This window comes from Delphinus delphis, chromosome 16 (assembly GCF_949987515.2).
Source record: "Delphinus delphis chromosome 16, mDelDel1.2, whole genome shotgun sequence".
NCBI classification, from domain to species: domain Eukaryota; kingdom Metazoa; phylum Chordata; class Mammalia; order Artiodactyla; family Delphinidae; genus Delphinus; species Delphinus delphis.
This window is the reverse complement of record NC_082698.1, coordinates 59,324,815-59,352,650: the sequence shown is the minus strand read 5'-3', so window position 1 is coordinate 59,352,650 and position 27,836 is coordinate 59,324,815. Positions and strand designations below refer to the sequence as shown.

The 27,836-nt window shown below is 39.5% G+C and overlaps 4 protein-coding genes and 1 pseudogene across 6 annotated transcripts in view; 1 reads left to right on the top strand and 4 right to left on the bottom strand.

The window, feature by feature from the left end:
* FAM149B1 (family with sequence similarity 149 member B1) overlaps nt 1-656 on the top strand; it is a 60,678-nt gene extending 60,022 nt beyond the window's left edge. For all 3 annotated transcript variants that reach the window (XM_060034803.1, XM_060034802.1, XM_060034804.2), the window contains one exon: nt 542-656. In XM_060034803.1, coding sequence (XP_059890786.1) covers nt 542-615 — 74 coding nt within the window. In that variant the 3' untranslated portion in view covers nt 616-656. The remainder of the gene's footprint in view (nt 1-541) is intronic.
* A 1,981-nt stretch (nt 657-2,637) lies between these two features.
* On the bottom strand, nt 2,638-7,369 carry DNAJC9 (DnaJ heat shock protein family (Hsp40) member C9). The gene is given in 5 exon segments (XM_060034805.1): nt 2,638-3,314; nt 3,682-3,768; nt 5,630-5,884; nt 6,541-6,681; nt 6,854-7,369. Coding segments are annotated over 5 exon segments (1,098 nt in total). The 5' UTR covers nt 7,349-7,369; the 3' UTR covers nt 2,638-3,194.
* A 1,945-nt stretch (nt 7,370-9,314) lies between these two features.
* MRPS16 (mitochondrial ribosomal protein S16) lies at nt 9,315-10,948 on the bottom strand. The gene is made up of 3 exons (XM_060033735.1): nt 10,740-10,948; nt 10,045-10,305; nt 9,315-9,557 (listed from the first exon to the last, which is right to left on the bottom strand). Exons 1-3 carry the CDS (start codon nt 10,750-10,752, stop codon nt 9,424-9,426), a joined length of 408 nt encoding a protein of 135 aa, XP_059889718.1. The 5' UTR covers nt 10,753-10,948; the 3' UTR covers nt 9,315-9,423.
* A 1,139-nt stretch (nt 10,949-12,087) lies between these two features.
* The window catches only part of CFAP70 (cilia and flagella associated protein 70), an 89,379-nt gene continuing 73,630 nt past the window's right edge, over nt 12,088-27,836 (bottom strand). Inside the window, exons 25-28 of the mRNA XM_060034799.1 lie at nt 27,251-27,340; nt 22,659-22,760; nt 13,724-13,771; nt 12,088-12,378 (exon numbers count right to left, since the gene is read on the bottom strand). Of these exons, the coding sequence (XP_059890782.1) occupies nt 12,298-12,378; nt 13,724-13,771; nt 22,659-22,760; nt 27,251-27,340 (321 nt within the window). The 3' untranslated portion in view covers nt 12,088-12,297. The remainder of the gene's footprint in view (nt 12,379-13,723; nt 13,772-22,658; nt 22,761-27,250; nt 27,341-27,836) is intronic.
* LOC132439627 (ADP-sugar pyrophosphatase pseudogene) lies at nt 19,540-22,481 on the bottom strand (annotated as a pseudogene).

Genomic DNA, 27,836 nt, shown 5'->3' with positions numbered 1-27,836 from the left:
TAGGTGAAATTTAGAACTATTGGGCAGTTGAAATGTTTCCTGTAAATAATCAGATTAATCAGCAAGTACATTAAAAAGTAATCTGCCTCAAACCTTCTCTGTAATCCAAGTGAATTCTTTTAGTTCAGTTCCTAGTAGCATCATTTGGTAGTCTTTGAATGCTTTCAGTGGATTCGGTTCTTCGATCAGTTCTCAGAGAAGCACTGCTGCCTCTGAGCTAGTTATTACATTTGGCCATGCTGCCGGTCAAGTATAACTAGTATAATATTTAGGTAAGTCCTTTTAAATTAGTGGCTATTTTCTAAAATTAGGTTACTGCTTTCATATCTAAATATAGATTTTGTTTCTTTATTTTTACATTATAAAATACACAAACATGATTTTTATTGCCTTGGTAAATATATACTTTACTATTTAGTCACAGGCTCCAAATTTAAAGTCTAACTGATAACTGGAGCAAAAAAGCCCATACATGAACTTGAGACAATCAAATCTAGAATGTCTACTAATGTTACTCTATGATGTCATCTTTGTCTGACAGGTCCTCAGTTACATGGATCTACAAAATCTCAAAACAGAGGTGGACCTATCACTAGAACCAGGCAGGGACCATAGGGCAAGTGAGAAGAACCTGCCTCATGCTGCAGGGAACATGTGGGAAGATTTCACAAATCAGTGTTCAGTCATCTCGTGATGCAGAGCTTGTAAACAGGAGACAACTTGAAACTATCTTCATGAAGAGTTATTTTGGTACAACAGACTGAGAACAGTATCAGCCAAAGATTACATGGGTACTGCTTCTATCTCCAGTTACTGTCTTCTTTCAGCATAAGTTAACCATTTCACTGGACAGTAAAATTTGTACCCAAAGATGTAACAAAAGAGTAATATCCTCCAAATCACTGTTCATATTGTCTGTTAACAATGATCAGTTCAATTATTACAGGATTCTATCAGACTATACATACACAAAAAGTAGGAAATTGTTTGATAACATTATCACTGGCTTCGGAATACTTCTGCTTGTGTTAATTTTTGGACAGGTGTACTCACTTTTACGTCATTTTTAGGAGACAGTGCTGTCAAAAATCTGAGCTACTCATCAAACAGGTGAGTCGTTCCTAAAGTTTTCTCTTTAGATGTCCAATTCCATAGGCAGACAGATATGGCAGGGGTGAGTAACTAAAGACATAAATGTTGAGCACTGGTGTAAAGTAACCTATGTAATAAACCATAATGGATTTTTTTTTCACATAGGACGACTCAACCTCACAACACCTGCTTGACATCAGGTTACGCTTCTTTTCTTCTTAAAGTACTTTAGTGGTCGTATTTATTTCCAAATATTAAACTCACCTTGCCGATTTTCTCCTGCAGATCTAAGAAAGGCAATTTAAAAATTTATAGAATATTTCTATTAGTGAGCCAGCAAGACACAACTTCTTAAAATTTCAGAAACCCTGCAAATTAGTCCAGTATAAACATATCCTAAGAGCAAAGGAAGAGAACTTGGACATTCTTCCAATTTTCACATGGACCTTTCCTGAGTGCACTCATTAACAATGGTTTTAACTATGGCTTACATTTATTTTATTTAAATTTCACTGAATTTTAATTTTGATGATCATACTGGTTTTAGATCTTACTGTTAATCTTCAGAGTTGATCAATTCAATTGGGGTAATTTTATTATTTCGCACTTATCTAATGCTATCACATGAAGACAGATGCTTCAAACAACCTGCATTAAAATTGTATTTTTGATGCAATTAAAGAGTATTTTTTAACCTGTTTATAATCACAAACTGAAAACGTGTCATGGGCTTACCCCAGATAAATCATGATACATAAATCTCAGTAACAGAAGGCTTGTTTTATGTATATGGTATTGAATATATTAGCTTACAAATCAGAGGTTTTAAGTTGAACAGTCCCTAAAAAATTTCCATATATTCTAATGAGTTCATACCAATTCAACTAAATATAAGTGAAAATCTCTGTACCATTCTCACAAATCAATACCAGGAGTACATAATAACAAGCCACTGGATCAAGACGGCTTGCCTTTCAAGGTTAAAGTTAAGAGTCAGAAGGAGCCTCTAACAAGTCATTTAGCCCAGCTCCCTTACTCTTTTATAGAGGAAAGAAGTTCAGACAAGCTCAGTGACTTAAGGACATTCAGCAGTTACAGGCAGGACTACAACATCTCTTGAGGCAACTTAAACCAGGCTATCTGCTACAATGCTGACTACGACTACTTTTCTTCTCTCTTCTTTATCCTAAGCACCATTCATATCGTTTCTAGATCATCTTTTAAATGATCACACTGGGATCATTTAAAAAGCTCCTGGAACTTAACAGTCATTTTTTTACTTGTTTATTTAATCATGTAAGATGCTTGAAGTTATCTGAACACCTGTTTCTCCTATAAACCTCAAGCAAAGAGTGCAAAACTTAGTTGTAAAACAAAAAGGAGAGGGTCTATGCAAGAACATTAAGAAAGCAGGGGTTTCCCTGGTGGCGCAGTGGTTGAGAGTCCGCCTGCCGATGCAGGGGACATGGGTTCATGCCCCGGTCCGGGAAGATACCACATGCCGCGGAGCAGCTAGGCCCGTGAGCCATGGCCACTGAGCCTGCGCGTCCGGAGCCTGTGCTCTGCAACGGGAAAGGCCACAACAGTGAGAGGCCCGCATACCACAAAAAAAAAAAAAAAAAAAAAAAAAAAAAGACTGAAAGTAAATTGGCAAGTATTTGGAAGACAGATGTCCAGCAAGTGTGTTGAAGGCTAGGTAAAGTACCTGTTCTAATAAACACACACCACTAAATACCCTGCAGCTCACTCCTGTGTGGCAAAATGACAACTGCTAAATGTGGTAGGGATAGATCTGCATTATAGGTACAGTTCCTTGTACAGAAGACCCATAGAAGAGTGCTGTCAGGAAGCATATACCCTTCCGCTCCCTCAATGATCACCACCAAATTCCTTCATAGGAGGACCTCACAGAATGTCATGGTGTTTCCAGGATATACTAACATCAGGTTGAGAGATTCTGTTTGGTTTATGTAGTTGATCTGAATCATTTAGGCTTGAAAGATAACTTTTCTCAAGGGTTAACTTTTGTCTTCAAATCTTGACGGCACCTTGCCTACGATGGCATCAATTAACACCTAAGGAGTTTTGAAGAGAAAATTCCATTATTTCTTTTCTTTCTTGAGAGTTGTTTTTTTCCCCCCTCGTTTGGAAGGTTTGCAGTACTTTGCTTCCATCTGAGCCAGAAAATTGTCCATTTCCTTTTGCCGATCCTTTTGTCTGCTCTGTTTGAGAAGTTAAAACACAAGCTTTCAAAACACAAGACTGTCCACAGAGATAAAAGTACTTAGCAGCTTCCAGGGGCTGGTGGAAAGGGAGAATGGGGAGTGACTGCTAATGGATAAGGGGTTTCTGTTTAGGGTGATGAAAATGTTCTGGAATTACTGCTGATGATTGTAAAACCTAATAAATATACTAAAAACCATTGAACTGTACAATTTAAAAGGATGACTGTATGGTACCTGAATGTCTTAAAAGAAGAAAACAAAATGCCCACAATACTGTACATACACTCCAAAGAAAATATTAGCAGTAAGAATCAGAACATGAAAGAAGTGGTGGCAACCTTCACAGACAACCTGCCAGGTTTACCTGAATGAGTGCTTTCAAGTTATCCACTCCTTCATCAAGCCCCAACTCCTTCCTGCTCATTTCTGCTTCTTTAGCCTCTTCCTGAGCCTAAAACAGAAACTCATGTGAGACGCTATGGCAATCTAGCAAATACTAAAAATATACCCTATTTCCCCAAAGCAAATTTAAGACTCCTTCAATTTGAAGATTATATAAATTAAAAGGATAAAATTGCATAAATATGACACTCACTAAAAGGCAGCATTGCTGACATCAAGCAGTAGATCCTCTGATTCCAATAAGCATTTCTGACTGCTCCCCATTTGTATTTGCTAGGGGTAAGCAGGTAATTTGGTTTCATAAACCACATGGTGACAGGAAGGAAACCAAAATGCTAGAAGAGCTAAGAAAGGTCACTTAGCCAAGGATGCCCTCAAAATTCTGCCAGGATATAGGCACCTCAGATTCCTCCTCTGGAAACCCAATTTACTACATGTGACTTGGGGCAGCCTTGAGAGCAACCCTGGTTTAAAATTTCCCCTGAGTAGTTAGGATAAACTCTAACAAATTCAGTTTTAACCTTTCTTTACCGGATTTCAAAGCCACCTCCTCTTGCCAAATGTTACTAGGGCACTGATTCCAAAATACCACAAGAATACCTTGGGAAAGGTTAATAAGTTCATTCTTTCCTTCAGGGCAACAAGTAAGACTATAAGAGGCCCCAACCCCCAGTGAATTTTCTAAGTAGCAATGAATACTATTAATACTGAGAGTTATGATACATTAGGACCCTGTTATTCCAATAAAGAGACACAGTTTCCATTGTCTACTTTCAGTCCCTGTATTCAATTTATTTCTTTTAATACTGTATTCCCCTCTCCAAGTTTGTGGGAGTCTCACTCAAAAGTATTCCAGCCTCCCGCCCCACTCCCCCAAACTCTAGGGAAGTTTCTCAAGCTAATAGCCTATTACTGAATACAGCTGTGCTCAGTTTCACCTAAAAAATGATTACCAACTTAAGATAAACTGTCAGCTTGAATCTAGACAGATGTAGCCTATGAGCCAAAATGATGATCTTGATACATATTCCACTTCTCTCAACTCAGCACAGGTGTCAGGTTTCTCCTGTCTCTTTACCTAAAAGCTGCAGACCTACCTCCACCCCCATTTCAGCCATACAAAGTAAAGTACCCACCAAAGAGCTACAGTCTTACACTGTTTGCTCTCCGTGGAGCTCCCATTATGAAAGCCAGGTTGAGGCAATGGTGCCTTTTAATACCAAAAGACCAGAGGCACAGATGTTTGTTACCTTGGATCCACTCCCTCCCTGAACCCCAGATATCCTTAAGCTCCTTTCCCCTGCCATCATCCTTACCCTCACCAACTCCACAGTTTAATATGGGTATAAAGGACACACAAGCCACAGTCCTTGATACTCCACAAAAGTGTACCTCAGAGTGTGTTTGGAAAGACACTGTTATCAAAATAAACTAAATTGTTTGTTTAAAAAAATGTATATTCTGGGTCCAACTCAAGAATCAATCTGGCAAGAACAAAGGAATCTGAATTAACAAGACACAGTTTTAAAGGGACAGCCTCTGTCACCCTCCCCGCCACGCCTTAACCAAGTGAGAATCACTGTCTAGCCTGTGTATCTGGACTCCATTATTTTATCTCCTCAGGAATGCCTCAGCAAGGTTACAAGAATTGGCCCATATGAAGAATATTTCAGTGGTACTTTAAAATGATATTATCTAAATAATCCATGCAGTAAAATCCTCTTGAGCACAACACAGTAGAAAAAAAGGTTCTCTTAATGAGCTGATCTGCTCATTTTATTAGATGAAAACTACAAATCAAGTTAAACCTAGTCTTTATTTCAGCAGTCTTGTATATATTTTCATTATTGTAAATATCCTCAAATTCTTTTTGGAAGCAGTCAAGATATAAACAGCATTCAAAATCTTACCCTCCTTTTCCTTGCATTCATCTTTTGCTTTGCTTCTTTGACAAAGGCATTATAGGACGGGACCTCTCTGGCATCAATGGCTTGTTGAATAATGTTCCTTATCCTGGGTTCCTCTGTGTACTGCACACACAGCACAGACTCCATGATCTGATCCATGTCACCCTTGAAGTCCAGATAGGCCTGTTTAATATCAGCCAGCTCTTCTTCTGAACCTTTGTATGTCTTCTCAAAAGCTTGAATGTCTTCTAGAGATATCTGAACAAATGAGAGGCATATGCTTTAACTTTGAGAATTTTATTTTAAATAAAAGAAATACTAGTAAAAAGTATATTTAGGTGTTGAAATGTTTCTCCTCAACTCAGTTACTTGAGTTGAAATTGTTGCAAGGAACCAAAGTTTCTATGCCAAAGATTTTCCAGAGTTCTCCCTAATCCAACCTTTACAACTGCTAAGCTACAGACCAGGAAAATTTAAGTGAAGTTTCCAAGCTAGGAAAAGTTTCAGGACTTACATCGGAATATGTAAAATAAAGCACATCTTGTAAAAAATCAAATGCCCCCATTTCACTACAAGCACTTTACATCAACGGAAAATTAAAGACCCATTTCAGTAAGAGTGTGTGTGTGTGTGTGTGTGTGTGTGTGTGTGTGTATGTAGGTGCATGTGTTATGGATACACACACACGGTTCAAACTAACAGTGAGATATGTCTTCCCTTCTTCAAAGATCGATAAGTAGATAGGTATCTCCTGAGGAACGCCGGTGTGTATGTGTGTGTTTATTGATATTTCGAGGCCAAATAAAATTCCTCATTCTTACACAACACAAAATGCAAGGCCTTAGAGGCATTCAATAAACGTTTGTTGAATGAATGATGAAAACAGTCACAAGGAAATCTCCAGAGTTCTTTACCTTTTTAAACAATAATCTCCAATAGGCCTCCCAGTCCCGATCTTGGCTGAGCACATCAGAATCCTCGTCCACTGTTCCCTGCTCATCGTACACTGCTCTCTGATCTTTGTCACTCAGAACGGAATAGACCTTCCCAAGGATCTGCGGGAAAGAGCATCCAAAAATCAACCCTGCGCCTCTCACTGAAACCGCGCCGCGAGAAATAAAGATTAGAAAACGCCAGGCCGGGTTCGGCTCACTCCACCTGGGCGGGGTCGGGCGGCCAGAAGACGGAGAAAAGCCCGGGCAACCGGCGGACCGGGGTCTAGCGCACCTGGAAGCGGCGGGTGGCGTCCTCCTTGTCGCCCTCGCCCACCCGGTCCGGGTGCACCTGGAGGGACACCTTGTGATAGCCGCGTCGGACCTCGCCGTCTGAGGCCTCGCGCCGCACGCCCAACACTTGGTAAAGGTCGGCGGTGCCGAACACTTCCTCGCACAGCTCCAGAAGGCCCATGGCCGGCAGCGGCGCGGAGCCGGCGGCGACCTCAGCGAAATAAGCCTGACTCCAGTGACGCTAAGCAGACGTGGGCGACACCCTTTTCCCGCGCAAAAAGCCCAGGGCGCCGGCGCCACAAGAGGCGCCGAAATGGGCGGGGCCACGACACCACACTTTACGGCGGTTGCAAAGGGGGGTGTGGCCAAGCTTGCGTCGGCCAGAATTGAGGCGGAGAGTGGAGCCGGCGTCCCTGGTTTCCTCTAGCGCCAGGACCTCCTTCCACCACGCCCTCTCCTCCGCGGCCCTCCTCCCGATGCTCTGGAAATCTCGCATCTACCTTTTCCCCAACGTCCTAGCTCAGTTTATGCAACAATATAAGGAACGTTTATATTAGGCTGAACCTATGCACTGTTTTCTTTTTGCTTTTACAGGGTATCATCGGCATTTGGCAATTTCACATGGTTTAAATTTAACCTGAAGATTAAACAGATTTGTTCTTTTCCAAAGATGATCTGACAAGAGTACATAGAGCTCTGAGGCCCAAATAATTTTGCAACCTACAGGTTGGGACCGCTGGGTAGGGACTTTCCCTTGAGCCCTGCAATTTAAAAACCCTACATTAAACAAAAAGACAAAATACTGGTCTTTTAAAAATTCTTTGTCTGATAGAACTTCTAGATTTGACATTTATTACAGAATCATTGCCATTCACCTTCCAGCTCCTAAATCACCTTCCACTTTGCTGGAGATAACATGGTCCAAATGCTCATCTTATTAAAACCTAAACTTTGGAAGCAAAAGCTTTCTCAAGTGCAGTCCTGGGTTTGAGCATGCTGGACTTGAGTGGGTAGCAAGACAGGCTGATGCAATCATTCAAGACTTGGTGAAAAATCTGGGCCTGGAAATCCAAAGCAAGGCTAGGGCTAGAGAAAACTTTGGAAATCAGGGAGAGGATGAGCTCACATAGGAAGTTTGCGTATATAGATCTTAGACAAAAGATAGACCAGGGCACAAAGTGAATACGTGAGCTGGAAGAAACTCAGTGGCTCAAAATACCCATTTCACATCAGTTCCCCTCACTGGACAATACTTTCCAGAATTACATTCTCCTCTGCTCTACCAATTAAAGCTTCTCCAAAGACCTCAAACTCTCCAGGGTAGATTATTATCTTTTAAACTTTGAAATGGTTTTCAAAACATTTCTCTTTCCTAGTTCCAAGATCAAACCCAGGTAAAGTCAGTTGCTCTCTGCCTGCTGTGCCTTTAAAGTCGCCCCAAAGTAAGTGGAAGCCAACCAGTGACAACCCTGGGAGAGCCTTGATGACCTCAGATTTTGAGATGGCTGGTAACTGTTCTCAGAATATAAAACCCAGAGAATAAAATAGTTTGGTACATTGATAGGGCTATAGAATCTCCTCTATAAATCTCCTATGTTTTAGTTTTATGTCAGATTATGAAATCTGTATTATCCAATGTGCACTAAAACCATCTAATCCTGCTGCACTTCTGGTGGAACAGAGTATGTGCTATTTGGGTTTTGGGGGACACAACCAGTCATCTGTATTACAAAATCATGATACCTAAACCTGATTCTGTCACTGACTTTTTAAATGGATTTTTGTAAAGCCCCTCATCTTAGCTCATTTCCCCGGCTACAGACAATACGACATGTTAGAAAGGGCTCTCCAGGTAGGAACATTGGGGTCTGACTCAGCTCTGCCCAATATTAAAACTATGTGGCCTTGGGCAAGTTTCTACTGCTGAACTTCAGCTTCCACTCCTATAAACGAGATAATCCTACTTAATTTCATGATATCTTATAATTCTCACAAATAACCTTGCACGGAAAAGGCCTAAAATGTATGTGGGTACTTTACAATATTATCTTTCTTCCAGTTATTCCTAAAAAGCAGGTTGTTAGAGCCTAAAAGCTCATAACAAACCTACCTTTGTAAATCTGAAATTTTGCATTTACAAGACAATGTAAATCTGCAATTACAAAAACAGTAAGTGAAGTAACTGTGTTCCTGAGCTGGTGGGATGACCATAAATGACTAAAGTAGGAATTAGTTGGATAGGACACAGACATGCTGGTTGGGGACTTTGAAACACAGGGAAGTCCTGGAAGGTAGCAGGCTGTAAAGTTGTCCAAGAGACCCAGAGTCCAATCCACCCCACAGCCACTGTCTTTCCCCAGATGAAGGCTGAAAAAGCTAATTAGTACCTATACCCAGCTTTATGTCAGTCAAGAACAAACCTCTCCCTGGGCCCTGTTCAGGTCAGGCCAGAATACCATGGATGACTTAAAAAATTCCATTTATTGACCTCTAAATATAATAAAACTAAGAGACCTGCACAAATATTTTAAGAGGACTTCGACCTTGTTCCCAGTGCTATGATCACTGAAGTCAGTTTGCTTTTGTTTCTGTAGCCTCTGTATCTGTTTTCTGAGCCGCTAAGAGGACTTCTCGTGCCCGTTTCCGTCGCAGCCTCTCAGCATTTGTGATCACCATCGGATGCAGAGGGAAAAAGCCAGAAAGACCTAAAAGTAACAGTATTTTCATTCATTATAACAATACAAGCTAATGTTTCCCTGGGAACTCAGCATCACTGAACTGAGGTCTAACAGAGACCTGATCTAGAACATAGATTCAAATCAAGTTCGTCACTCAACAAAATGTTTTACCTCTTCCCCCAACTCACTTCCTTCCGTTTACTGCAAGGTCACAGTGGATGTTGTCTACTTCCTAACACTATTTTCCTTACTTGGAAACAAAAAAGAACTGACAGATAGCCATTCAAGACACACCGTTCCCATTTTTTAGCATAAAATCTCAGTCATCCAGAAAGTCTCATAAAGGAGTCTACAAAAGGAATCGCCAGATTCAAAATGGCAATCAGATCAATTTCAGTTCTCACTCCAGTCCTGATTAGCCTGGAGATAATGAAAATCGTTCTTAATTCCCATCATCTTGGAGCTGATTTCAATTTAAAATCCCCTCAGAGAGGTAAGGCTAGAGCTGAGTTACCGAGAAGCTTTTCCACAGGCTTAGAGAGGTGGGCTCCACAGCCAATCCAATGCCGGATCCGGTCCAGGTTGAGAGCAACGATTTTCTCTCCATGACTGTTGGGCAGTGGATCATAGGAGCCCAGCTGCTCCACGAAACGGCCATCCCTGGGGCACTTGTTGTGAGCAGCCACGATGCGGTAGAAAGGCCGGTTGGTACAGCCACCCAGGGTAAGGCGGATAGTTAAGTGGCCTCCATGGTAAGCCTTGCAGAGCAGAGTACCTGTAGACAAATAAGTGGTTAAGACACAAGAATCGAGGGCACAAAACCGACAAAATGAGATAGATGAAATGAGTCCCCTTCCTCCACTGAAAGGTCCTTACTTCCAACCAATTCTTGTCAATCTGACTTAGATACCGTTTCTTTGTGAAACTCCTCTTATGCACTCCAGCCATCCCCCAACGCACTCAACACTGGCTCTGGACCATGTCGGAGTCCAGCTGCCTCATTTATAAAATTGATGCCGTTTATCTCATAGGGTTTCCGCGAAAACTTAAAAACAAAACAAGAAAACCACTGAGGAGAGGGTCAAAAATGTGCAGTTTCAGGTACTGGTTGCCTCTAGCTCGTCTACGAGAGCGCCGCTCCACCCAGTCCCGCACGCCCCCTACCCCCGGCGACCGCCTTTAAGGTCTCCCGGGGCCCCCATCACTCACTGAGCTGGACCATAGCGCAGCCGGCAGGCGCCGGGGCCTGTGCACCAGCTGCGACGCCTCGGAGCTTCTCGCCTCCCGCGCGGATCCGCTCTACCGCCTCGGTGGCGCGGAGGACAGCCGGGAAAGGTCAGCGTTGAGGAATGGCCGGCCTCCAAGCTCCGCGACCCCAGGCCGGGCGCCTCGGTGCCGGAAGCGAACGGCCCACTCGCCCCGCCTCTTCCGCTTTTCGCCCCTACACTTCCCGTAACGCAACACAGTGGAACCTAACGTACCTCAACTGCCGCAAAGGAGGGGAGCTACAGTTTGGGGCCGGATAAGTGCGAGAAGAGCCCTGTGGGGTCTCCCGGCCCTCACTGGCCTTTGGGTTCCTGCCAGAGGGAGGAGTAGTGGACAGTCCTGGGAGCGGCTAAGAAGTGCTAAAGTGCTCCACAAATCCATCCTTCCAGCAAACTTTCCGAGCACCAGTTAGGGCCAAGGCGAGCTGCCGAGAACGCAAAGATGCGCTGTCCTTGCCCCCAGGAAGCTTGACAGTCTGGTAGGGGAGATGGTGAGGTTACACCAGAGTAACTAGGGGTGGTCAGTACACAGTCCTGGAGTGAGCGGAAGAGAAGGTGAACCTGATAATTCCTTTGTGCCTCAGGAAGACTTCATAAAGGAGGTAGTGTTAGGACTGAGAGTAGAAGGACTATAAATGAATGTAGAGTTGATTTTACCGTTCTGTGTTTACTAATATGCCTCTCACCTTCCCTCCTGCTCTACCTCCCTCCTATTATCTCAACCGCCTCCTTTAAAAAATGAAGGAGGGGAGCCTTTATTTCTGGTTTTGCTGTAAACTGATCCGGAGGACAGGGGTGAGGTATGGTTCCTTTGTCATCTCTAGCCCTAGAATAAATGGCCTCCGTTGTGAGGAGTTTTGCATCTGTTATAGGGTAATGGACTCTTCATGGAGCCCTTGTGATTTAGATCCATGAAGATACCTTCAGCAAAGACCAGTCTATTAAGCTTCTCTGTTCACTGTTGGATCCAAAGGATCTGGCCAACTCATATGCTCTTTGCTCTAATGCAGTGACCCAGCACAGCATTCTTCCTTTCCGCCCACCTTAGAAATGATGCCTTAATTCCCAAGTTCCAGTAAGTGAACCTGGCCAACGACCTTAGCAGTTGACCTCTTTCAGGAGTGATCCTGATAAGCTTTCACCAGAAACCCTAATAATGAAGCTACTATACCTTACTTATATACACACACACACACACACACACACACACACAGAGTTATATTCTTATATATACCTCAGTATACCTTAACTGATGAATTCTGAATCTCTTTTATTTAGATTTTTTTATTGCCATCCAGTTTACTGTCAACCACTAAAACATCCAGTAACATAGACATCCAGTAAGATAGCCAATGGAAATAAGTGAATGGGTTTCAGTTTGTGCTGAAGATCCTTTTTTCTTTATCCCAAGCCCTCATATGGTGAAACATCCAGGGTATAATTTCTCTGGGAAGGAAAGGAGCTCAGTGTCCCATACAGAAAATTCTTCAGGTGGAAGGATGTCAGAAAGATGGATTTCCAAAGCCAACTGTCTCCTGTACCATGTGGATCTCTGCAAGCAGACTCTCATCTTTCAATTTCAGCTGCATGAGAGGAGGAAGGGAAGGACACATGTCATACCTGATATAACTATGTGGAGACCCCACTTTTGCGGAACGACAGCTAAAGAACATAGTTCCTCAGGATGGAATTGACTCTTCCTGTATTCTCTATTTCACAATAACTCCATTAAAAAGACCTCAAAACATCGTGCTGGTTACATGGATGTGTTCACTTTATGAAAATTCATCACGTGGTATGAACACTCACAATTTGTGTATGTTTTTGTAAAATAACTTAAAGTTTATTTTTAAAACTGTTTACCTTATCACCCAATATATCTTAATTAATGAATAATGTTCCTATTTGGCAAGTGAGAGAAAGGAATGAAAGACACAGGAATCAAAGACATTAGACTTTAATTTTAAAATCTAGATGTGTAGTAGACACATCTAGTCGCCTACTGAAAACCCACTCTCTCCCTTCTTTTACTAACAAAATCATTTCTTTCCAGGGCAGCAATGTAACCAACTAAAAAGCCACATTTCTTGCTTCCCTTGCAGCTAGGGGTAATTTCAGTTGTTGCCAATGAAATGTAAGGTAAAGTCATATCTCTTTAAAGGGAGGTGAAATAGCTAGCATGGTCCCTTTGTCCTTTCCCTGCCTTGTTCTTTACTGTGCCTGAAACATGGATATGATAGCTGGACCTACAATGGCTGTCTTGCAACTATGAGGGATGGAAACTGCATGTTATGATTGGTGAAGCAGAAAGAAAGAGGTTGGGGCTCTGATGACACTGTGGTACCAATTCTGGACTTTTCATTAGATGAGAAAAATAAAACTCCTAATTTGTTTAAGCCACTGTCTTCCAAGTCAAATTACTTGCAATCATAACTGATAGACTAGACCAGGGGTTGGCAAGCAATTGCTCATGAGCCAAATCCAGCCTGCTGCCTATTTTGTAAGTAAAATTTTATTTGAAATGCAGCCATGCTCATTAGTTGGTGTATTGTCTATAGCTGTTTTTGCACTACAAGGGAAGAGTAGTAGTTACAATAGAAACCATGTAGCCCACAAAGCCTAAAATATTTCCTGTTTTGCCCTTTACAGAAAAAGTTTGCTGACCCCTGGACTAGAGCAACACCTTCATTTTATATGTGAGGAAAATGAGGCCCAGGGAGGTTAACAAAAGATCCCGCATGGTAATATGTGGGTTTTTATTCCAAACCCAGCAGCCCCATGATAATGGCCAAAGATGGTAAGAAAATCCTCTAGAAAAATATTCATATCATGAAATGCTGTAAAGTCAAGTCCTGAATTAAGCCAGCACCTTCCCTCCAGTTTACCAACCTCAGTACAGTATGAACAGCAGAGGTATCTGCATCATACCTTCATCGTGTACTTGTAGGCCTGCTCAGCTTCCAGTTGCCGTCCAGCCTGAAAAAAAGAGCACCGCCTGGTGATGAGGACATATCATAAATATTATGAAGGGAAAGTACATAAGCAGAGGATTTATACCTTCTTAGTTAAGAACCTCTGAATTCAAAGGGGGAAGCAGGAAAATGAAAGATGGTAGGGAAAAGCAGATGCTCATATATATATAATATATATATCCCTCCTTCATTTCAAAAAGCTTAAAGACAACTTGACCTCTCTTTTTTTTTTTCCTGAAAGCACCATGAGTCATTTGTTACTCTCAGGATTGAAGCTATTCTGTTAATAACAGCTAACACTTACATAGTGCTTGCTTTGTAGTTTACATTGTTTTTAACTGTTTACATTTTTAAAGTGCTTTACTTTCATACATACCACTATTATTTATATTTATATTGTATCAATATACTATTGATATTTACATGCCACTAGTATCTATAGTTCCCAGTTTACAGATAGAGAAACCTGGGCACAGAGAGGATAAATAACTTGCCAGGGTTATGAAGCTAATAAGTGGAAGAGCCAGGTTTTAAAACAATGCAGCTTGGCTCCAGAGTCCAGGTTTTTAACTACTACCATTTATCCTGTCTGTATGCATTAGAAAAAGCAGATACTGCAATTACTTCCATGAAGATCTGGATATGAGGTGAGAACACTACTTCTCCTAGTTATTTCTTGTATGAAGTAATCATGTAGGACTTAAATGAGAATAATATGATTTCACTAGTATATTTCATAAGCTTGTGCATAACAAATTAGCTGCAGTATTGAGTCACTTCAGAAATTTTAAATACATAAATATGAGAACCACAGACTGTTCAGGTTAGAAGGGAATTTAGAGAATATCAAGTCCAATTCTCTGATTAGTGCTAGTCCATGGTAAATTTTTACTAGTTCACAAAACACTTCATTACCGTAAAGACTTTCCTAAAATATTTAAACTTTCAAGTGTTCCTACCTGAAGTTCACTGAATTCCAGGGGCATTTTCCAGTACATCTTCCTTTCCTATCATTATTACTTTTGTTTCACTTCTGTCATAGGGAGGCAGAGACCCAAAGGATGGAATGATCCAGAACAGGCAAAATTTTGAAAAAGAATTTTTTGTTTTGTTATTATGTAAAATGCTGCAGTAAACATCCTTGTTCATGTTTTCTGGTATTTTCCTTAGGAATGTATCTATATATAAAATTGCTAAGTTGTAGATATGAATGTGACTAAATAACGCCATATTGCACTTCAAAGTAGTTGTACCACTTAACATCCACTAGCAATTAGGACAATCCTTATCAATGTTGGTAATATCAAACTAATTTTTCCCAATCTTATGGGTGTGAATTTCTGTCACATAATTATAAATTGCATTTTCATGGTTACTAGTGAAGCAGAACTTCTTTTCTTATATTTATTGACTTTTACAATTTCCACTTCAGCAAATTATATATTCCTATCCTGTGACCATTTTTCAATCAGATTGTGTGTAGGGTTTTTTTCTTATTGTAGGAAATATTTATATATTCTGGATATTAATCCTTTATTAGTTATAAATGCTGCAAGTATTTATAATAAAGTCCTTAAGCTTTATTTTAGTGCCTTTTGTTGTACATGAATTTCCAATTTAAAAGTTGTTAATTTATTGATATTTTTATCTTTGTCTTGTGCTTTTATAGTCATAAGGAAACCATGCACACCCAAGGGCAAAGAGGTATCCTCCATATTTTCTTCTAAAGAGTCTAAAGTTTTAGGATTTAGACCTTTAAACCAGCTGGAATAGTGTGTGTCGGGGGGTGGGGTGGGGGGGTGAAGTAATGACTACTTTTTTTTTCATATGGATAGCCAATGACTCCACCACTATTTATTGAACAGTCACTCCATTTATTCCTCATTTTGGTGGGCTGTTTAATTTTTTTTGTTTTGTTTTGTTTTTTTTTTTGCGGTACGCGGGCCTCTCCCGTTGCGGAGCACAGGCTCCGGACGCGCAGGCTCAGCGGCCGTGGCTCATGGGCCCAGCCGCTCCGCGGCATGTGGGATCTTCCCGGACCAGGGCACGAACTGTGTCCCCTGCATCGGCAGGCGGACTCTCAACCACTGCGCCACCAGGGACACCCTGTTTAATCTTTTTTTTTTTTTTTTTCTGTTTAATCTTTTAAAAATAGATTTATTGAGGTATAATATATGTACCATAAAATTCACTAATTTTAAGGTTCAACTGTGCAACCATCACCACAATCCAGTTTTAGAAGGTTTCTATTACTCCCCAAAAGTTTCTTCGTGCCTGTTTTCAGTCAATCCCCATTCCAACCCTTGGCCCTAGAATCACTGATCTATTTTCATCTCTATAATTTTCCTAATTTCATATAAATGGTATCATATAATATACAGTCTTTTGTGCCTTCTCTTAATTAGCATAATATTTTTGAGGTTCATCCATATTGTTGCATGAATCAGAATTTCATTTTTATTGCTTAATAGTATTCCATTGTATAAATATACCATATTTTGTTTATCCATTCACTGATGGTGTCATTTGGAATGTTTCCAGTCTTTACCGATTATTAAATGCTGTAATGAAATAGAGAAATCTTTGTGTAGACATATGTTTTCACTTTTCTTGACTAGATACCAAGAAGTGGAATTGCTGGGATATATGGTAAGTATGTATTTAACTTTTTAAGAATCTGCGAAACTGTTTTCCAAAGTGGTGTACTAATTTGCAATCCCGCCAGCAATGTATAAGGATTCCGGTTTCTCCACATCCCTGTCAATAATTGCCAGTCTTGGGCTTCCCTGGTGGCACAGTGGTTGGGAGTCTGCCTGCCGGTGTGGGGGACGCGGGTTCGAGCCCTGGTCCGGGAGGATCCCATATGCCGCGGAGCGACTGGGCCCGTGCACCACAACTACTGAGCCCACGGGCCACAGTTACTGAGGCCTGTGCGCCTGGAGCCCGTGCTCCGCAGCAGGAGAGGCCACCGCAGTGGGGGGCCCACGCACCGCAGCGAAGAGTGGCCCCTGCTCACTGCAACTAGAGAAAGCTCACGCGCAGCAACAAGGACCCAATGAAGCCAAAAATAAATAAAATTAAATTTAAAAAATTAAAAAAAAAATTACCAGTCTTTTTGATTTAAGCCATTCTAATGGGTGTGTAGCGTGGTATTAATTTATGTTATCTTAATGAATTATCTTTTAAATTTTGACATAATTTCAGATTAAAGTTACAAGAATAGTTCTCTCCTCTCTGTATATACACACATGCACACATATATACATGTGTACATGATACATAAGTATATATTTTAACTTTTCCTGAACCATTTGAGAGTAAATTGCAAACACGATGCAATTTTAGACTTTAGTATGTGTTTCCTAAAACCAAGGACATTCCCTTACATAAGCACAGTGCAATTATCAAAATCATGAGATTAGTACAAATATAATACTATTATCTAATCTGTAGACTTCATTTAGATTTTTCCAAATGCCCCAGTAATATCTTTTATAGCAAAAGAAAATCCAGGATCATGCCTTTTACTCAGTATTCATGTCTTCAGTTTCTTTTAATTGGGAGTAGTTCTTGATTCTTTTTGTTTCATGGTATTGGAATTTCTCAACATTATAGGGCAGTAATTTTGTAAAATATTCCTCAATTAGTGTTTGATGTATCTTTATGATTATATCAGGTTATGAACTTTTAGCAGGAATACCTCAAAAACACTGTTGTGTTGCCCTCAGTGCGTTCTGTATTAGGAGGCACATGCTGTTTATCCCAATAATGGTGATGGTAACCTTGATTATTTGTTTAGATTGTTATCTGCCAGGTTTTTCTACTATGGCATTACTGTGTTCCCCCTTGTAATTAATAAATATCTTGTTGTGAAATACTTGAGACTATGTAAATATCTTCTTCCTCCTTAAGCATTCATCAGTAGTTTCAGCATACCTTGTTACCATATGACCCAGCAATCCGACTTCTGGGCATATATCTGGAGAAAACTCTAATTTGAAAAGATACATGCACCCCAATGTTCATAGCAGTACTATTTATAGTAGCCAAGACACAGAAGCAACCTAAATGTCTGTCAACAGATGAATGGATAAAGAAGATGTGATATCTATCTATCTCCAATGGAATATTACTCAGCCATAAAAAAATGAAATGATGCCATTTGCAGCAACATGGATGAACCCCAAGGTTATCATACTAAGTGAAGTAAATCAGACAGAGAAAGACAAATATCATATGATATCGCTTATATGTGGAATCTAAAAAATTGTAGAAATGAACTTATTTACAAAACAGACTCACTGACATAGAAAACAAACTTATGGTTACCAAAAGGAAAGATGTGGGTGAGGGATTAGCAGATACACACTACTATATATAAAATAGATAAACAACAATGTCCTCCTGTATAACACAGGGAACTATATTCAATATTTTGTAATAAACTACAATGGAAAAGATTATGAAAAAGAATCACTTTGCTGTACACCAGAAAACAACGCAACACTGTAAATCAACTATACGTCAATTAAAAAAAAAAAAAGTGGCAAGAGTGAGAATCCTTGCCTTATTCCTGAATTTAGCAGGAAGACTTTTAGCTTTTCACCAATGAGTATGATGTTGGCTGTGGGTTTGTCATAAATGGGCTTTATTATGTTGAGATATAGTCCCTCTATACCCACTTTGATGAGAGTTTTTATCATGAATGGATGTTTACTTTTGTCAAATGATTTTTCTGCAACTATTGAGATTATCATGGGAGTTTTAACCTTCCTTTTGTTAATTTGGTATATTACATTGATTGATTTGCAAAAGTTGAACCATCCTTGTGACCTTGGAATAAATCCAACTTGATGGTGGTGTATGATCCTTTTTATACATTGGTGGATTTGGTTTGCTAATATTTTGTTGATGACATTTCCACCTATACTCATCAAAGATACTGGCCTGTAATTTCTTTTTTTGTAATGTCTTTGTCTGGTTTTGATCTCAGGGTAAATGGTGGCCTCACAGAATGAATTTGGGAGTGTTCTGATCTCTTAAATTTTTTGGAATAGTTTGAGAAGGATAGGTATTAGTTCTTCTTTATTTATTTTGTAGAATTCCCTTGTGAAGCTGTCTGGTCCTGGACTTTTATTTGCTGGGAGTTTTTTTTTTAATTTTTGAATTTTATTTTATTTTTTATACAGCAGGTTCTTATTAGTTATCTATTTTATACATTTTAGTGTATATATGTCAATCCCAATCTCCCAATTCATTGCTGGGAGATTTTTAAATTGCAAATTCAATTTCAATTCTAGTTATCAGTCTGTTCCGATTGTCTATTCCATCTGGACTCAGTGTTGGCAGGTTGTATGTTTCTAGAAATTTGCCCATTTCTTCTAGTTTGTCCAGTTTGTTGGCATATAACTGTCCATACTATCCTCTTATGATTTTTTGTATCTCTGTGGTATCAGTTGTTATTTCTCCTTTTTCATTCTTATTTTGTTTATTTGGGTCTTCTCTCTTTTCTTCTTGGTAAGCCTGGCTAAAGGTTTATCAATTTTGTTTATCTTTTCAAAAAACCAACTCTAGGTTTCATTGATTTTTTCTATTATTTTTTATCTCTATTTTATTTACTTCATCTCTGATCTTTTTTTTTTGCATTTGGTGTTGCTTTTATTTTATGAAAAAGCTCATTTCAAATCTACATTAAAACTAAGCTGAATACAAAGTCTTAGCGAAGGGGGTCTGGTGATTCTTTTTACAAAAACATGGCCCTGTCCTTTGGCCTTAAAACTTCAGGAAGGGCACTTCAAATGGCTTCATCTTTGCACGTTTCAATGCCAGAGTATAGGAATAGACCTAGCGTCTACTGTCAGATGTTCATCAGCTACCAGAGCATCAAGTCTCTTCAGCAGGTCATTCTTTGGTAAGGAAATTACTTCCACAAATTCTCCAACTCCTGGCTTTGGCTCAGGCCTTAGGTTTTCAGCATCATCTCCATTGATAGTTACGGTCATGATGTGTGTGGTACAATTTGACAAACCTGGATCCATACATACAGCTGGAGAACATACAGCAACATCTCCTTTATAGCCAGTTTCTTCCTCTAGCTCCCAAAGAGCAGCTGCTTCTAGGCTTTCGCTGTCATCAATGAGACCACGGGGAATTCTAAGCAGTAGCCTCCCAGTGGTGGTCAGAACTGCTTTACCAGAATGATACATTCATAATGAAGGGTTCTTTGAAGCACTGGGATAACCGGCCACACCATCAGCAGACTGTCCTTTCCTAGTTGTCCACCTCACAGTTTCCCAAGTTCTTGTTTTACCAGTAAGATCCCTGTCAGTTGTTTTATCAAGCCTGACCCAGGTTCCTTCTGAAATAATAGCCTGGTGTTTTGAGAAGAATCTGCTGGTTCTAGTTTTCCCATTTTCAAACTAGTTAGTCTTTATAGTCCACAGGCAAGAAGTTCACGCTACTCCCAGGCATGGGACAAAGGGATAGGTACTCCTTTGGGCGGGGGGGGGTGGGGGGAGGTGAAAGCATGGGTCTGAGGCCGTAGTCTGAGGAGATGTGGTGCTACTGCTCTCTCTAATCTTTATTAATTCCTTCCTTCCACTGACTTTGGGCTTTGTTTGTTCTTCTCTTTCTAATTCTTTTAGGTGGTAGGTTTGGTTGTTTATTTGAGACTTTTCTTGTTTCTTGAGGAAGGCCTATATTGCTATGAAATTCCCTCTTAGAACTGCTTTTGCTTCGTCCCATAGATTTTGGAAAGTTGTGTTTCCATTTTCATTTATCTCAAGGTATTTTCTGAATTCCTCTTTGATTTCATCATTGACCCATTGCTTTTTTAGTAGCATGCTGTTTAGTCTACATGTGTTTGTTCTTTTTCCCATTTTTCTTTCTATAGTTGATTTCTAGTTTCATACCACTGTGGTTGGAAAAAATGTTTGATATAATTTCTATCCTCTTAAATTTGCTGGGGCTTGTTTTGTGGTATATTAGTGTTTCAGGAAATAATCTTGGGGGAGGTCATCTTTAGAACTCTACCTACCAAAAGAAATTGTATATGATTTTCTTTTTGATCTATGAATTAATTAGAAACATCTTTTTAAGTTTACAAATGTATGTGAGTCTTTTGGCCTATCTTTTAGTTGTTGATTTATAATTTTACTGAAGTGTGATCTACATGTATTCATTGAAGCTCTCTTTGTGGTCTAGCATATGGTCAACCTTTATGAATAATTCACTTGTGCTTCAAAAGAATATGTATTCTATGAGTAAGTACAGGGCTATATAATTAGTGTTTGAGCTCAACCTTGTTGTTTTATTCAAATCTTACACATCCTTAATTTTTTCCCTATTTGATCTAGCAGTTTCTGAGAGAAGTGTATTAAAATCTTCCATTTTGACCCTTTTAGTTTAAAGATGAAGAAACTGAGGCCCAGCAAGTTTAAGTAACTTCCCCAGTATCCCACAGCTAGTTGTGGCACAGCTGGGGTAAGAACTCAGGTATTTCTCATATTGATATTTACTCCCAAGAGAAAGTCCAGTAATTTTTATTCTGTTAGTTTCTCTTATAATCACAATATTCCCTGTCAGTTCTGTGTTGTATTGGCCAATGGAAAACTGAGGGCCACTCTCTTTATTCCCAATTTGAATCTTAGGCTAATGTGCAAGTTATTGAAGCAAGTTATTTTAATTATGGGAGGGTTACTTTCTATAGGTAAAGCAGCTATCACAAATTCCCACAATTACACACACGCACACAATTTCCCATCTATTTCAAGGATAAGCACCCTCAGCCAGCAGTTCAACAGGATGGAATGATTCAGAAACACTAGTAGAGTATCTCCTTTGCTGGTCTTTGACCTTGTTACATTCTGATACAATATCACTCCCGTTTTAAATTTTTTTAAAAGGAAAACAACTTTAATGAAAAAGGAACTCAGGTCATTAAATATAATTAAATACATTTTAAATATAAATACCATGTCTTTCCTGATTAGTATCAGGTAAATATCTAAACTATGTGTCTGAATAGCTAAACTATCTGTCTGAATTCTGGTCTCAAAGAAAAATCTTAGAGACAATTACAAAGAAGATGCTTCATAGCATCAGGTGCATTTTTTAAATGATGGGACCTTTTGGGAAAATAACTTCAGTCTATTAGATTTCTGTTGTTCCTATTGTTGGTAATTCATTTATGGCTACACCCTTATAGTCTACTTTGCCTTTCTTTTTATCATTAGATTCTTATATAGTTTTCTAGACCATATATGACATTTTTGTAGATCCAGAGCATAAATAGGATGACTATACAATCCCAGACTTGAGGTCCTAAACATGAGAGTGAAGGCAGGCAGAGTGGTGCTGAGGAGGGCAGAAGGAGAATCTCTCACCTTCCCCAAGTCTAATCTGCCATCCCACTGCACAGCCCTTGCACGTCTCCTAACTGCAACCCCAGACCAAGATCTGATCTGTACATGCTCCTTCATCTTGAGTCAGGGCACACACTGGGCTGGGCTTAGTTTGTGTGGTCTGGGCTGAGGCCTGCTGAGCAGCTCAAAAGTGCCACAGGGAGCCCACCCCATCTGAAACCCCCACTGACGGTCAACCCCAATCCACCCCATTACCACTCACCTGAGACCACCAAACCCAAATGCCTCATTCCCATTTTTAGAATCTCCTTTCCAGACAAACACACCTAAGTATATGATTTTCAAGCACATCCTAAGTAGAGGCTTCCCAGACATGAACTCTCCTTCATCATCAGTATAATGACCACATCTGAAGCTCATCAAACCTCAACTATCATGCATTGGTGGCCTTCCCGCTATCTCTTTCTTTACTTGGTCCCTCACCCCTCTGCTCTACAAGGGCATTGTGTAAGGATAATAATCACTCACTTTCAGGCAGACCAGGGCCAGATATGCCCATACTTCAGCATTGTAGTTGTTCAGTGCATTGGCTTCAGAGAGAGCATCCTCAGCCTCTGTGAGCTCATCCAGCTTGATAGAAAAAGAAGATAATGTGATTTGTTAAGTCAAAGTAGTTTTCACTTAAGCCAGCTGGAATCTGTTTAGCTGAAAATGCTATGTCCAAATAATATTGATATATGTGACCCATACTAATAATTTTCAACTTAAAAAATTTTTAGCAACAGAAAAAAAATTTTTAGCAACAGAACTCTTTCTTCAAACAAAATCATATGTGGTGGTGTTCCAATATATGAATGAGTTAAAAGTAGAACTGCTCTGATTAGAAAGTCAGGTACAGGAATCTGGAGCCCTGCCTGCTGGGCTCTCGAGCTACACCCCTCCCTTCTTCCTTCTCTCTATAGCAGGCCCATCAGGGCATCCATGAACCATAGAACTTCAGGTGCCAGGGTTGGAAAACCAGAAGTATTCACTATCATGTGTGCCTCATTCAGTGATTTCCCCATACACAGTGGGCTGTCAGATACATTTGTAGTTTTACATTGTACATCCCTTTCTTAAGTTAAAGTCCTATTAGCCCATCAAAATACTATTGTTTAGAAAGCTGCTCTTTCCCCTAATATTAGTTATTGACAGCACAATCTTGAGCAATCAATACAACATTCAGAGATTCTAGGGCATTCCCTGAGCTCTGGGCACATGGATATCATTGCTGCTCCCTAATACTGTGAGTCTGTTTTGTAAAATCTTCCAAAAGGCCACCTAAGGAAAGGATAAGATACCTCTCTCTCCCCAGTAAAATCGTTCTTCATTTTTCATGTTTTAGAAAATAAAATAACTGGTTTCTAGGCCCAAGACAATATGAAGAATGGCCTTTTGGCAATGCCCATACCTTGGTCCACACTTTAAATGTCTCAGAGATATTGATTCATTATTTAATCAACCTATACTTGCTAAGGATTTATTTTACTCTGTGTCAGGCAGTATGCCAGATATTTAGAATAAAAAGAAAAAATACAACTTTTGCCCAAAGAATTCACTGACAGATACGTAAAAAATTAAGACAAAATGAAAACTCAAACACATAAAGAGTTCTGATAGAAAATAAGCATTTCTATAATAAAAGCATATATATATATATACATATATATACGTGTATATATATACATACATATATATACATAAATAATCTAGTGGAGGGACAAAGGAAAAGAGGAATAATTGTACCCCGAGATTAAGGGATGGCTTCAGAGAAGAAACACTGCTGAAGTCAATCCTGAAGGATAAATAGGAGTTTGTTAGCTATACTTCAAGGCATTCCAGGTAAGAGGAACTTCATATACAGAGGCACAGAGGCTTCAGAGAGCATGGCATGCTCAGGAAACTCTTAATATGCTTGTGTGGCTGGAGAAGGGAGGGAAGGGAGAGACAGAGAGAAAGCGAGAGAGAGAAGAGAGAAAAGAGAGAAAACAAAGGAAGTGATAAGACCAAGGAGTTAGGAAGAGACCAGATCATTCAAAAAAAATCTGAATATTATTCTGAAATAAGGGGTAGTCACTGAGGAGTTTAAATAGGGAAGTAACCTTGTATTTGCATATTTTAAAGACCACTTTGGTAACAATGCAGGAGATGAATTGAGGGAGGACAGGAGAACACCCTAGCAGGTAAAGAAGGCATGAGGCTTGAATTAGAGCAGTAAAAACACAGATGGAGAGGAGACAGTAGACTCAACAGACATTTAGGAGACAAAATCAATAGGATACTTGATGACTAATTAAAAGTAATAGAATTAGACTAGGATAGTTATTAAGTTTCTGGCTTGGTTGACTGGATTCATTATAGTCCCATTTACTAAGACAGGGAATACAGGAGAAGGTACAGGCTTAAGGAATGTGAGAATCCTTCTGAGATAAGTTAGGTTATATTTTGGATATGTACATTTTGAGGTGTCTGGGGGACCATCAAATAGAGCTGTCTATTACATTGTTTGATATAAGGGTCAGAACATGAAAAGTGTTATGAATTGAAGCTTTAGGATTCATTGGGGCACAATTGGTAGTTAAGACCACTGGGGTAGATGATATTTCTTAGGGAGAAGAAGTAAGGTGACAGGAGAAGAGCTGGCTATAGAACCCAGGAGAACCCAACAATTATGATGGGCAAAAGACTAGGAGCCAGCAAAAAAAGGCTGAGAAGGACACCAGAGAGGAAGGCGCGGAACTGGAAGGATGTGAATGCAATATTGTGGAAGTCAAGGGAAGAGAGGGTTTCAAGAAGGAGGCAGTCAGCAGGGTTAAGTGCCACAGAGACTTCATCGGAGGGTCTATTGCATTTGGCAATTAGGATGTTATAGGGGGCCCCCATCAGAGAAGTTTCAGCAAAGCGTTAAGGGGTATACACCTAATTGCAAGGAATTGAAGGATAAATGGTACCTGGGAAAGGAACAGATAATTCACATGATTTCAACTTCATTAGTGATGAAAATGTAAATTAGGATATATATCAAATTGGAAAATGATAGTGCCCATTGTTGATGACTTAACAGTAAAATGGACTCTCACACCTGGCAGAATATACATCAGTTTACAGCCTTTCTAGAAAGTGAGTTGACACTATACTTAAAAATTTTTCTACATTCTTTATGAATGTATCCTAAGGAAATAACAGAATTAAGCACAGAGATTTATGTCTTAAGAATGTTTATTTCTGCTTTATTTATAATATATAGATGTAGAAACTAATGACATGTCCAATAAGTGGTTGGTCAAATAGATATGGTATATCCACACATAGGTATAGCATGACTAAAACATTGACTGAGGGGCAGAGATTACTTGGATACCTTAGCAGTGGGACTTAACCCAAGTTTTTTTGAGTTTCTATATCAATGAAAATATTTTTTATGCTACTTAAAACAAATAGAAGCATGATTGGTTTCTTGTTCTTTTGAAAGTGCTGTTAGGTTTCTAACAGCTACGGATGTTTTACATCCTTTCTGGGAAGGTGGAGTGGGGGCATATGGCTTCTATATAAGTGATCATGTGTCCTGGTTGGCCTGGGACACTACCTGTGTCCCAGTGTAATTATTAATATCACCCTTTTCATTCTCAGAAGTGTCCTGGTTTGTATGATAAATTACATGATAACCTTACTTATGCATCCAAACCAGGGAATACCATGCAGTTATCAAAATTTATGTTTTAGACTATTTGATTATGTGAGAAGGTACCAATGCTATACTGTTAAGTAGAAAAAAAGATTCCAAAGAAGTAAATATATTATTTACAATTTTATACATTAAAATTACTTCCAAGGCTTCTCTGGTGACGCAGTAGCTGGGAATCCGCCTGCCGATGCAGGGGACGCGGGTTCAAGCCCTGGTCCGGGAAGATCCCACATGCCGCAGAGCAACTAAGCCCATGCACCACAACTACTGAGCCTGCATTCTAGAGCCCATAAGCCACAACTACAGAGCCCGAGTCCCACAAGTACTGAAGCCCACGTGCCCAGAGCCCGTGCTCCACAATAAGAGAAGCCACTGCAATGAGAAGCCCGCGCACTGCAACGAAGAGTAGCCCCCGCTCGCCACAACTAGAGAAAGCCCGCATGCATTAACGAAGACCCAATGCAGCCAAAAATAATAAATAAATAAACAAAAGAACTTTAAAAAAAATTACTTTCATATACGTACGAAAAAAGACTGGAGGAAAATGCATTCAAATGTTAATAGTGGTTATCACTTAGTGGTGGGGATTATGGATACTTTTATGTTTTCTTCATATTTTGTATCATCCAAATTTCTATAACTATCATATTTTACCTTTATGGTTAAAAAAACAGCAATGAGGAATAAGAGACAAGGAATGTAAACAATTCTTTTGGTTAAGGGTAACAACCAGGGAGGTTGTTACTGTTGTTATTGTTTAATAAGAAGGGGAAAAGTACAGGGAAAGAGCTGATTGGGAAGGAAAGCTTAAAAATGTAAATCAAAGAGAAAGAAAATATTAAGAAAGTGAGGGATTAGGAGAAAAGGAGAGGGATAGAATCAAGAATACACATGAAGAAGTTAGACAAGAACAGAAGAATGCATGCGTCTTTCAAAGATTAGAGGAAAGGAGGGAAGGGTGACTAAAGAGTTTATGGGGCAGTGGAACAAAAGATCTACCAGAAGCTGTAGCAACTCCTCCTGAATATAGAAGGGACACAGAGCCTAATAAGTATCAATTAGTTTCTTTAATTTAATTGAGTAGATTCTTTATATCTCATATCACTTTTCTCTTCCAGATAACATAATAAAATTACAAGCTTATGTACCAAATAACATGAAATTTTTTATTATATAGCTTCATGCTTCAGTTTTTGTGGGATTTTTAAAGAATGTTTTATTTTTGTAGTTCAGATTGACCTTCAGTTTACTGAACAGCTTTGAAGAGCAACTTTTCATTAGAGAAGACTGCCCTGATAGCCTTCCTACCACCATCCAAACTCCCAGGATGCCTGGAAGGCCAAGGAGTCAAGGTCAGCTGTATGCACAGGCTAGTCTCAAGACCTGATCCTCTTACCTTATAACAGGCGATTCCCAGTCCTAGCCAGGTAAGGCATGAAGGCGATCTCTTACAGACTTGCAGGTAGGTTTTCTTCGCCTTTTCGTACTGTAGAAAGAAAGCACCACTAAGCTATTGATCTGGAAGCTTCAAACACTGCATTTCTAGGATAACCATGAGGCTTCTGTAATTGTACTCCACACCAATCTAAGTTAGATGAGTTCTTGGATTATGTATATATATGTTTATATATATATATATATTTAAATATATTTTATATATATATATTTAAAATATATATATATTTTTTAAGACAACTTTTTAAGAGAAGTTTTATGTTCACAGCAAAATTGAGAGGAAAGAACAGAGATTTTCCATTTACCCACTGTCCCCACACATGCATAGCCTCTCCCATTATCAACATCCCCGACCAGAGTGGTACCTTTCTGTTAGTTAAGTCAAGCTAAGAATGCTTCTACTACTTTTAATAAAAGAAAGCTAAAATAATAGCTAAAATAACACTTACTGAGTTCTTAACAACTTTTTTAGTATCATAATGGTTAAAACCACAGACTCTAGTATTAGACTGCCTGGATTTGAATCC